The sequence below is a fragment of the Lepus europaeus genome, chromosome 16 (genome assembly GCF_033115175.1).
Source record: "Lepus europaeus isolate LE1 chromosome 16, mLepTim1.pri, whole genome shotgun sequence".
NCBI classification, from domain to species: domain Eukaryota; kingdom Metazoa; phylum Chordata; class Mammalia; order Lagomorpha; family Leporidae; genus Lepus; species Lepus europaeus.
In genome coordinates, this window is record NC_084842.1 from 61,556,476 (window position 1) to 61,569,444 (window position 12,969).

Consider the following 12,969-nt stretch of genomic DNA (forward strand, 5'->3'; position numbering starts at 1 on the left):
CCTTTTCTGTAATTCTGCCTTCAAATGAATCAATCAATAAATCTTTTTTAAAATAAAAATGAACTAAAACTTGGAAATCAAAAGAATGTCTTTCAGTGCCTTGTTGGAACTCTTGTTTAACAGACCCAACCTAAGGATATGTAATTTTTTTTTAAGATTTTATTTATTTTATTTGAGAGAGAGAGTTACAGACAGAGAGAAAGGTCTTCCGTTCGTTGGTTCCCTCTCCAAATGGCCGCAATGGCTGGAGCTGCACTGATCCGAAGCCAGGTTCCAGGAGTCTCCCACGTGGGTGCAGGGGCTCAAGGACTTAGGCCATCCTCTACTACTCTCCCAGGCCACAGCAGAGAGCTAGATTGGAAGAGGAGCAGCCAGGACTAGAACCGGCGCCCATATGGGATGTTGGCACCGCAGGTGGAGGATTAATCTACTGCACCACGGCATCGGCCCCTATAATTCTAATTCTAATTCCTGTGGTTATATTGGCTACTTACTCTTTGAGTCTCATTAGAAACTGGGCAAGTTAACTTACAGACTTTTGTCCAGTAGAAAAGAGAAATCTGAATGCTATAATTTTCTTCGTCAGTAGAACATTAGCTATTTTTAAAAAGATTTATTTGTTTATTTGGAAGACAGATTTTACAGGGGTAAGAGGAGAGAGAGAGAGAGAGAGAGAGAGAGAGAGAGAGAGAACACGAGAGGGAGAGAGAGAGAGAGATCTTCATCTGCTGGTTAATTCCCCCAAGTGGCCACAACAGCTGGAGCTGGGCCAGTCTGAAGCCAGGAATCAAATGCTTCTGTTTCTGCCATGTGGGTTGTCTTCCACTGCTTTCCCAGGTGCATTAACAAGGAGCTGGATTGGAAGTGGATCAGCAGGACTCACACGTGCCCATATGGGACGTCAGCATGGCAGGAAGTGGCTTTACTCATTTTACCACAGTGCAGTCTCCAATATTAGCCATTTAAAAAAAATCTAACCTGACTATCTGATTCCAAAACTTAAAAAAAGAAGCAAAAACAGCTTTTCTGAAGGAGAGTATAATCCTGTTACACAAATGCTTGTGGAACCAGCCTTACGATTCTGTTATTTAGTGAGTTGGATAACACGTTTGACACATGTTCATTCTGTGGTTGCCTAGGAGTCACCATTTAGCCTTTTGAAAATGATAGTTTGATATTACCATACTGTTTCTGTCCTGTTTACTCACATTGTGCCCAGGGATTGACTTTCTAGGGCATGCAAGGCAATGCACAGCTTCCAAACACTGCATTGTCCTAGTTTCTTTTCTGTTTCTTCAGAGAAAGTTGATAGTGCAAAACTAGATTTTAATAATTAAAATATCCTAATTACTTTTATTTTTTTTCTAGGCTTAAGAACATAAAGTTGTCATTGTGGAAAAATAACATTTTTAGAAACTTTTCTGTTGCAAGTGATAGAAGAAAAACGAACAGAGAAGTGCATCCTCTTGTGTGTGTATCTCACTGTGCTACTTTTGATAACTCAGCTTAGGAATGAAGCCACCATTATGTCCTCAGTCAGTGAAATAAATGTTGATATCAAAGATTTCCTAATGAGTATTAATTTGGAGCAGTATCTCTTACATTTCCACAAGTTTGGTTTTTATACTGTGAAGGACTGCACAACAATCAATGATACTGTGCTACACAAAATTGGAATATCGCCCACAGGACACCGTAGGAGAATACTTAAACAGTTACAGATAATCTTGTCAAAGATGCAAGATATCCCAATATATGCAAATATTCATAAAACAAAGAAGAATGATGACACTTCAAAGGATTGCCATGCTCCATCTTCTGATTGGAACACCTGCAGAGAAATTTCTAACTCTGATAGTATTCCCACACCTAGCTCAACACAATTGGAGGCTGTTACACAAAGTCTTCATCAAAATGATATTGGTATGGAACATAGCCAGTCTCTTAAATCGGATGATAAGCTGTCTCTTCCTAAACATGACTTTGCCATTCCAGATCAAGAACCACACCATGATAGTTCATTTGGTAGTGAAAATATTAAAATAGAATCTTTGATTGCAAAGAAGACTGTGGATTGTACAATTGAACAACAAACAGAAAAAGTTGATTCAATATTGGAGACTATCAGCAAGCTTCCTAGTATTGACCCTGAATGTCTTTCTTCCCTTGGCTCCTCAACATCAGATGCAAATTCTGTAAATGGGTCGAATGGCTTAGTAGAAGCATCACCTCCATCCCCATTCTTTCAGTTTCAAGGAGAAATGGTTGTGAATGATTTGTACATACCGTCATCACCAAACTTGGCACCGATGAGAAGTCGCAGCAAGTTGGTTTCGAGACCATCTCGCTCTTTTCTGCTAAGACATCGGCCTGTACCAGAGATTCCAGGGTCAACAAAAGGAATTTCAGGAAGGTAAGGATTTTTATGATAAACTGTAAATATTCAATTTGTGGCGATTTTGTTATTTTTATCAGTTATATTTTCATTCTTTCTAAGTTGGACTTTGATTATTTACCTATTCAACAAATCTGTACATTGCTCTCTTGTAAAATATTTTTCCCCCATATTTGTTTTGTATATTATTTATCAGAGTGAATTTTCAACTTACAACAGCCTTGTTTAGTTTGAGGAACATCCTTCCTCCTAATTCTATCTGGATATTCCTTCCCCTGCCTTCCCTCACACCTGGTCTTCCGTGAGTGCAATTCTCCTATATGAATTTCTGACTCTCTCCCCACTAGATTACTTGTTCTTTGGCAAGGGACACATTTTCTGTTCTTGCATTTCTACTTCCTGACACAATGCTTGGCAACCGTTAATAAACAAACATCTATTAAACTAGTTTGTAAAGAGATTGAATCTAAGAGCTTCCAGTCTAGTGGAGAAGCCAGATGTTGAAAGATGGTAACAGGCACACCATGAAACAGGTGCACTAGCAGCTCTAGCATCCAGTGTAAAAGCCAGACACCAAGAGACAATAGCAGGTACACAGAGAGGCCAGGTGCAGCAGTAACTCTGATATCCCAAAGATGGCCGCTACCAACTAAAGGTAGGCTATTGGTGTCTTGTAGTAGCTGAACAGTGAGAGTCCAGCCAAGAGTCTTCATTGGTTTCTCAAAGTTCCACTAACATACGTAGTTGTGATTTTTTTTTTCCAGGATTGGGTAGAGAATTACTTTTTCCACTTAAAACTAACACTTGTCTCTGCTGGGAGGCAAGAGACTGCTGAAGCTTGACTGCTGCTGCAGTGGCACAGATTGGCTCTAGAATGGCGTTTCTGCAGGATTCTCCTCTTCCCCCTTGAACTGTGGCTGTGCCTGATTCTTGGGCCTTTGGTGATTGAAGTGTGAGTTGTCTGTACAAGGGAAAGGTCACAGTGTAGTAGTTCAAAGAGAAAACAGGGCAATTTGCAAGACTCTATTAACTTAGTACCTCCTATTAGAGCATAAACTTTGAGAGCTGATTAATTAATTTGTATGTTGACATCTATAGTGCCAATAGCCGGGTTTGATATTGAATAAATCAGTAGTAAGAATGCCATTTATGAAACAAGTGCTTATTTAAATTACAATTTTCCATGGATTATCTCATCTTCACAGTGGCCCTGTAAGATAGGTAATGTTTATCTAATTTTACTTATGAGAAAGCTGAGCCTTGGCAAATTTCCGCTTGATAATTTGGGTTGTGAACTGGAAATTCATTGCAGTGCATTTTTCTCCAGAACTCACTTTCTTCACCACTGATTTATAAAATATATTTAAAGTGTTGATTTTGTATACAAGGGTTGGATTATTGTTTGGGATTGTAGAATGTCACTAATTTTTTGCTTGACACTTTGATTTTAAATTATTTTAGTAAGTTTGAACAGTTACAGGAAAGTGAAAAATTAAAAGTTTTCAGATGTCAAAAGTTTCTGCCATATGAGAAGTGACCACTTTGAATGCTTGTGTTGAAAGTACATCTTTGCCTGAATAAGATTCTTTTGGAATCCATAAGGATAGCTTAAATTAAGAATATTTTATTTAAGTTTCAAACTATGTACTATTTTTTATGCATTTTACAGAGAATATTTTGATGCCTATTTAGTTGTAATGAGTGGCAGAACTTCACCCTTTCCTGTTAAGGTCTGGCTGCACATGCTAATTAAATTAAAACAAATTAATAGGGGGAAACAGATATTTATTTAATACAAAAAATACAATTTTATGTGTCATAGGAACTCTCCTAATGAGATAAATACCCTTAGGAGGAGTTAGAGTGAAACATTGAGTACTGAATTGGACAGAGTAGTGAACTGTGAAAAAGCAGCTAAGTTATGTGGGGGAGGCTTGAAAAGATGAGTTATTTTCCAAAGGCCTGTACAGATTGTTTTCAGTCTCTACTTTTTGTCCTTGAGGATAAGGATGCTGTTCCTTTCACATGGGCATTGCCATCTCCTGCTTGAAAGAAACAGCATTTAGGTCAGGGTTGATCTTTTTGCACCTGTTGTTTTCAACACTTGAATTAATTGCCTTTAATTCAAAATAGTCCTTAAGCCAGAGTGGTATATTTTTAACTTCCTTAGTTATAAATGTAAGTTTTGTATCATATTAAAGAATTATTCTTCATATTGTGATTATGCATCTTTGAAAACAAAAACAGTAATAACATTGAAGTTAGTAGTAGATAATTAAATACTATATATCATAGCACTGTTTTCAGTGTGATTTTTAGGCTAGGTTACCCACAGTAACTTTTCTTTTCTTTGTTTATGGTAATAAATGGAAACTATGCACTTGTGGTGCTCAGATCATAAAATGGCAAGTAAATTAGGCATCACTATTTTTACTTGTGGTCCTCCCCTTTTATTGCAAATAGTAATTGCAAGATTTTAGAATTCTATAATAAGACTTTAAATAAAACTGTGGGTTCTGTAATCTAAGCTTCTCTTTATTCAAATAATACCTGCATATAATGTTTCATGTATACCCTGATGTGCCAAGTAAAAATACTTCTTTATGATCAGTACTTTTAATGTGATTTCTAATTAAACATTTTGTAGAGCTGTTAAAGGGATTGTAAGTGTTTTCCTGATGCAGGACCTTTGGGCCTCTCTCCTGAACATGGACCCTTCCTCCCGGCCGATTATTTGGCACAACTGCATCTGAAGTCAAAAGTGGATTGTCTTTGTTCTTGCTTTGGGGCTTTCCTTGGGTTCCAACCACCTCCTCCTCTTTGGAGGACTAGGCTGTGTTGGCTGTGCTGCATGTTGAACCTGAAGGTCTTTTTGTCTCCTATCTCTCGAGGGCCAGATCTGAAGCATACTTTCTGCACCAGCAGCTTCTTATCCCTTTCCCCTTGAGATCTCCCTAGTTCCTTGGAGCCTTCTAAGCAAAGCCAGTCCAGCACTTTGTCAGTGCCGTGGGAATTATGGTCATGTCCTGTGGTCCTTCTCAGAGGAGTACTCTTATTTCTTGAGGCAGAAAGGGACAAATGTCTTGAAGTTATTAAACCAGTACATTTCTTCTTTTCCTTTACAGTTTAATGATTCTTGTACATTGCACATGCAACTATTTTATCCTTGACAGAAGTTGCAAATCCCTTGCTTTTAGGTGTAGTGCCTTGGAATGTTTTGAGGGAAAGGAACCGATAGTATGCAAAACTTCACAGTGATGGGAAGTTTTAACATAAGTAAAATCTAAACTGGAACCTCTAGTCTGCCTTGAACTTTTTATTAAAAATTAAAATCTTATTGTATGTTTAACCTAGTAGTTAAATATCTGCCTGCATCCCTCCTCATGGTAACTGGGTTTATTTCCTGGGTCCCAACTCCTGACTGCAGTTTGTTACTAATGCATACCCTGGGAGGCAGCAGGTGATGGCACAAGTAATTGGGTTCCTGCCATCCCTATGAGAGATCTGTGCTTTGACCTCAGGCATCATGGGAATTTGGCAAGTGAAACAGTGGATGAGAGCTCGCTCTCTTTCTTTTTCTGCAGTAAATATGAAAAATATAGGAACTCATTAACCCCTTATTTCATTTTCATGAAAGATGTCACACTTCCTGTAGCAGAAAAATGCTTAGCAATTCTAAAATTGAGATTTTTTAAAAAATGCTTTTGAATAGACTTTATTGAGAGCACTGGCCAATCTAATATTTGCAAAATTCAAACATCTAAATAATTATATTAAAAATTAAGTTGTCAGTAGACGTATTGTTAGAGAATGAAGGTAACCATCTGCTCAATACTCTTTTTTTCCCCCAGTACTCTTTACAAGTTAAAATGCCATTATGTTTATACTTTAGTTTTTTTTAAACTTTTATTTAATGAATACAAATTTCCAAAGTACAGCTTATAGATTACAATGGCTTCCCCCCCCAACTTCCCTCCCACCCGCAACCCTCCCCTTTCCTGCTCCCTCTTCCCTTCCATTCACATCAAGATTCATTTTCAATTCTCTTTATATACAGAAGATCAGTAGTTCTCCATCTTGTTTGAAAAAATATTCATTTTACCTCAATTTTTGCTGGTACATTAAAAGAATTTCATGATAATTCTGTAGACTTATGTGTTGCAGTCCTTTTGTAATGATCTTATCCAAAGGACAATTTTTGGAACTTCACTGAGTGAAACTTTTATTATCTGTGTGTTGTAAATTTCACATTATTGTTATCTGTACTGTAGTTATCTCAAGTTTTCCGAATTTGGAGCTGTGTTTTAGTTAGATTCTATGAAAACCTAAGGGTGCTTTTCAACTGCTGCCTAATTATTAGGATGGTTTTCTTTTCTTTTGAGTTCAACTATGCAGTGACTTCTGGTCTGTTATCATTTGTGAGAACTGCATATTTTATTTTTTAAATGTTTCTGTGAAATGATGAGCCATATATGGTATATAGTTGGTTATTATTGTTAACTTTTCTTTTTTTTGTGTGGTATAGCTTCCTTGCCTAGGTTATAGGTAAGTGAAATTCATAAAGGGAGATCTTTGATACTGTCCTTGGTGCCACTGCTTCTCTTGATAATTTTAATGATTTGAAAATGTGAAAGTGTCATCTCTATCTATGCTGACCATTCATTTTGGTAATCAGAGTTGTTCATTCCATTTTATAATTCAGGTTCTTTTAACAACACCATTTTAATTATAATACCCAAGATTAGTTTGCCTGTGGTGACTACCATAATAGATTCTTGGACTGGATTGTTAAACAATGGACATTTATTTTTGCAGTTTTAGAGACTAAAAGTCTGAGATCAAGAGACTACCATTGTTGGGTTCAGAAGGGGGCCCTTGTCTGGCTTTAGGGTGCTTCCCTCTTGATATCTGTTCCTAGGACTTTTTCTCAATGCCTAGACTCAGAAAGAGCCATCTCTGCTGTATTATGATCTTTTATAAGGTCATCAGTGATACTAGAATATGACCTCATTTATTTGTGATTACCTTAGAAAGACTTTATCTCGGCCGGCGCCGTGGCTCAACAGGCTAATCCTCCGCCTTGCGGCGCCGGCACACCGGGTTCTAGTCCCGGTCGGGGCACCGATCCTGTCCCGGTTGCCCCTCTTCCAGGCCAGCTCTCTGCTGTGGCCAGGGAGTGCAGTGGAGGATGGCCCAAGTGTTTGGGCTCTGCACCCCATGGGAGACCAGGAGAAGCACCTGGCTCCTGCCATCGGAACAGCGCGGTGTGCCGGCCGCAGCGCGCTACCGCGGCGGCCATTAGAGGGTGAACCAACAGCAAAGGAAGACCTTTCTCTCTGTCTCTCTCTCTCTCTCACTGTCCACTCTGCCTGTCAAAAAAAAAAAAAAAAAAAAAAAAGACTTTATCTCCAGAGAGGTTTGCGGTTTAGAACTTCAACTTATGAATTTGGGAGAGAAGAAAATTCTGTCCATAATAATATTGTTTATTATTTTTTTACTTGCACAGATATTTGTTAATTCTCTATTTAAGGAATAAGACATAGTAATTTATTTGCAAAGGTTTTGCAGACATATTGCACAGGTAAAGTCTATTTATAGAAGCTTCTATAAATATACAGCCTGTATACCTGTAGTTTCCTCCTGTTTTAAGGAAAAAATGATTTTGGGTTTTAAAAATGATAAAACTAACATGGGAAAATCACAAAATATTTATTACCAAGTTAATGAAACTCAGAATAATTTGTGTCTTTTACTTTTTAGATTTTATTGTTAATTTATTTTGAAACCTTTATCTGTATTTGAACTTTATTAAAATAAGGTTTATTTTTTAAATTTCTCATTTTTGTAAGTTTGTAACTCAAGCTGTGGATATACATACTTTATTTCTTAAGTTCACTTTCATATTAGATGATTTATAAATCTGCCTTTAGTAACATATGTACTCAGGTTGACAGTGTTTGGAACATGGCTTCAGCAAGTCCTAGCTTGTTGAACTATGTGCTGGTCCACAGCCTTGAAGGGGAAGGGGAGGGAATGTGATCCAGAGATGAAGACTGAGGTCATACTTCTCATGAATTTATGTGTATGAGGAGGCACCTTGTGGTGTTGGAGATAAGCTAGTAACTGTGGCTTCCTTGTCAGTGACTGTAGGTTGAGTCATCTTTAGGAAATAGTTTGAAAACCACAACAAAAACATTGAGACTAAATCATGTGTACTTTGGGAAATCTTAAATGTACAGAAAAGTATATAAAATAGTTATAATACCATGTGCATTAATAAAGACTGCCTTGTCTCAGATTTTAGTTTGTTGAAAAATAATAAAAATCAGCTGACTCTCTTGTCTTCTTCCAGTACCAGAGCTGATAAATATTCTGAGATTGGTATTTATCCTGCTCATGCATGCTTTTGTACTTTTACTGCAGATGCTATAGCATTGTTGTAGATGTTTCTGATGTGTAAAAATGATATGCTTTTACAACTTGGTATTTTACTCAATATTTTTGAGATTTGTTCTATTGATGCCTATATTTTATGCCATAATTAATGTTCAGTATGTTAAAAATTATTAATTTAACAATTTGACACTCCTGTTCATGGCGTCAGTAATCTCCCTAGGCTCTAGTCATGAGTTGCCAGGGCTGTGGAAGCCTTTAGAGTTCTCTGACTCTGATCCTATTCCAACAGGGTCATAGTCAAAGTGGAAGTTCTCTCTTCCCTTCAGAGAAATGTACCTCCTTCTTTGATGGCCCTGTTCTTTCCACTGGGATCTCACTCACAGAGATCTTTCATTTAGGTCTTCTTCTTTTATTTTCTTTTCCATGGTATCTTGGCTTTCCGTGCCTACAATACTCTCATGGGCTCTTCAGCCAGATCCGAATGCCTTAAGGGCTGATTCTGAGGCCAGAGTGTTGTTTAGGACATCTGCCATTCTATGAGTCTGCTGTGTATCCTGCTTCCCATGTTGGATCCTTCTCTCCCTTTTTGATTCTATCAGTTAGTATTAGCAGACACTTGTCTTGTTTGTGACGCCATGAACAGGAGTGTCAAATTGTTAAGTCAGCAACAGGAGTCACTGTGTAGTTACATGCCATGTGGGATCTGTCCTTAATGTGTTGTCTAATGTGCAGTGATGCTATAACTAGTACTGAAACAGTATTTTTACACTTTGTGTTTCTGTGTGGGTACAAACTGATGAGATCTTTACCAATTATATACTGAATCAATCTTCTGTATATAAAGATAATTGGAAATGAAAAAAAAAACCTGGTGTTAAATTGGAAATGGCATAGAAAATTAATTAATTTAAAAAAATATTATATAGGATCTCTGTCTTTAATGTGCTGTGCACTGTTATTTAATGCTATAACTAGTACTCCAACAATATTTTTTTCACTTTGTGTTGCTATATGGGGGCAAACTGTTGAAATCTTTACCTAATATATACTAAACTGATCTTCTGTATTAAAGAGAATTGAAAGTGAATCTTGATGTGAATGGAAGGGGAGAGGGAGCAGGAAAGGGGAGGGTTGCGGGCGGGAGGGAAGTTGTGGGAGGGGGGAGGCCATTGTAACCCATAAGCTGTACTTTGGAAATTTATATTCATTAAATAAAAGTTTAATAAATGAAAAAACATTATTAATTTAGTCTGGGGGCGGGGAGAGAGAAATACAGGAGAGTGTATGCCCCCGTCTGTTCATTCTCCCTGACACCTCTGATGGCTGGAGCTAGGGACACAAGCTGGGCCTTTCCCATTTGTGGCAGGAGTATAATTACTTGAGTCTTCACTGCTGCCTTCAAGGATCTGCATTACCCACACGGTGGAGAGGGGAACAAAGATGCTGCTGATGTGCGACATGGGCATTTCAGCCACTAGGCCAAATATGTGAGACAGCTTGTGATAATTTACTTCTAGATAAATGAAAATATAAATTTCTAACCAAGAATTTTTAAAATTAAGTGTTGTGGTTTAGAATAGGTTATGGAGCTAGACTACCTAGGTTGAATCCCAGATTAGTTACTTAAGAGATGTGTGACCATGGGCAAGTTATTTAATTGCTTTGTGTATTAATTTTTACTTTAAAAATACATATGATCTTATTTCATGTTTTTGATTGTATATATGAATATATATATAATTGTACATATATACATATATAATTATATACACAAACACACACTCACATATATATATATATATATATATATATATACTGTATGTATATGTAAAATGCTGATGCTGTGTATAGGATCTTGTAAGTGGTCAGTAAGAATTAGCAATATTACAGCCCAAAATATTTGGGACACACTTAGACTAAAGAAGTGTTTGCTGGCCGGCGCCGTGGCTCAACAGGCTAATCCTCTGCCTTGCGGCGCCGGCACACCGGGTTCTAGTCCCGGTCGGGGTGCCGGATTCTGTCCCTGTTGCCCCTCTTCCAGGCCAGCTCTCTGCTGTGGCCAGGGAGTGCAGTGGAGGATGGCCCAAGTGCTTGGGCCCTGCACCCCACAGGAGACCAGGATAAACACCTGGCTCCTGCCAACGGATCAGCGCGGTGCGCTGGCCGCAGCACGCCAGCTGCGGCGGCCATTGGAGGGTGAACCAACGGCAAAAAGGAAGACCTTTCTCTCTGTCTCTCTCTCTCACTGTCCACTCTGCCTGTCAAAAAAATAAAAAAAGTTAAAAAAAAGAGAAGTGTTTGTATGCCTAAAATTCAGATTTAACTGGGTGTCCTGTATATTTTTTTTCTGTAAAATTTATCAGTGGCTGGGGCTGGCGCTGTGGCACAGTGGATTAACGCCCTGGCCTGAAGCTCCAGCATCCCATATGGATGCCGGTTCTAGTCCCAGCTGCTCCTCTTCCTATCCAGCTCTCTGCTATGGCCTGGGAAAGCAGTAGAGGATGGCCGAAGTCCTTGGGCCCCTGCACCCCTGTGGGAGACCTGGAAGAAGCTCCTGGCTTCTGCCTCTCCTCTCTCTGTGTAACTCTGACTTTCAAATAAATAAATAAAAAATCTTTAAAAAAAAAAAGAATTAGCAATATTGTTAGCTTAAATTGCCAAAGATGTATAAAATTTGAGTAATGCTTCACTCAAAAGTTCAAGTGATTATTGGGTACTTGTTCTAATAATATGTAAATATGAGGAAACAACTGGAGTCATTTAACATGTCAGGAATCTGGAGATAATGAACAAATAAAGGGTGAATTATTTTCTAATCCTTTGGTAAAATTCTCTGTTTCTCCCCAGCAAAAGACAATGTCTTATCCTGACAGTCAATTCCTTGATTTTAAATAAAATTTTAGCTCTAAAATATTTCCTGAACATTGTAGCCTGTTTGTGAATTATTGTTTTGAGATTTGTTTATTTCTTTGAAAGAGTTTATTTATTTGAAAGAGATCTTTCGTCTGCTGGTTTACTCTCCCAGATGGTGGCATTAGCCAGGGCTGGGTCAGTCCAATCCAAACCCAGGAGCTAGGAGCTTCATCCAGCTCTCCCATTGTGTGGCAGGTGCCCAAGTACTTAGGCCATCTTCCACTGCTTTTCTCATGTTTATTAGCAGGCAGCTGGATCAGAAGAGCAGCAGTTGGGATGCCAGCATTGCAGATGGTAGTTTTATCAGTTACACCACAACATTGACCCCACTTTTTTTAAGTAAATTTTTAATTTAGTAAATGCTTATTTGGAAGAGAGAGAGAAAGAGGTCTTCCATCCTTCCATCCACTGGATTGGAAGTGGAACAGCTGGGACTTGAACTTGTATCCCAGCATTGCACATGGTAGCTCAACATACTGCCCTGCAATGTCAGCCTTGTTTGTGAAATTAAAAAAATCCAGTCATGGCCGGCGCTGCGGCTCACTAGGCTAATCCTCTGCCTGTGGCGCTAGCATCCCAGGTCTAGTCCTGGTATGGGTGCTGGATTCTGTCCCGGTTGCCCCTCTTCCAGTCCAGCTCTCTGCTGTGGCCCAGGAAGGCAGTGGAGGATGGCCCAAGTGCTTGGGCCCTGCACCCGCATGGGAGACCAGGAGGGGAAGCACCTGGCTCCTGGCTTCGAATCAGCGCAGCACTGGCCGTAGCGGCCATTTGGGGGGTGAACCAGTGGAAGGACGATCTTTCTCTCTCTCTGTCACTGTCTAACTCTGCCTGTCCAAAAAAAAAAAAAAAAAAAAAAATGCAGTCATACAATGTGTATTCTAGTCCAGGTCATTTTGCATGCTGAGTCCCATATATGTTGGTGCTTGTAATTATAGCATTTCCTTGTATGAATATACCCTGCCATGCATTCTTTTTTTTTTTTCAGAAGCACATTTTATGTATTTTTTAACTAATCAGCAAATATATGCATTTTATAATAGCACTAGTTTTTTAAAAAAATGTATTTAAGGTATACAAGTTTCATGTATTTCATATAGACAGATTTAGGAACATAGTGATACTTCCTGTTCCACCCTACCCTCCCTCCCACACATGCTCCAACCCTTCTTCCTCCTCCCTCTCCTATTCCAACTCTTAATTTTTAACAAGATCTATTTTCAGTACACTTTATACTCATAAGGTTAACCCTATACACTAAGTGAAAA

At 38.6% G+C, this 12,969-nt stretch overlaps 1 protein-coding gene across 9 annotated transcripts in view; it reads left to right on the forward strand.

Annotated features, from left to right (window-relative positions):
* The first annotated feature begins 1,388 nt into the window (after window positions 1–1,388).
* ARAP2 (ArfGAP with RhoGAP domain, ankyrin repeat and PH domain 2) overlaps window positions 1,389–12,969 on the forward strand; it is a 235,134-nt gene continuing 223,553 nt past the window's right edge. For all 9 annotated transcript variants that reach the window (XM_062213241.1, XM_062213242.1, XM_062213243.1 and 6 more), the window contains exon 1: window positions 1,389–2,413. In XM_062213241.1, coding sequence (XP_062069225.1) covers window positions 1,527–2,413 — 887 coding nt within the window. In that variant the 5' untranslated portion in view covers window positions 1,389–1,526. The remainder of the gene's footprint in view (window positions 2,414–12,969) is intronic.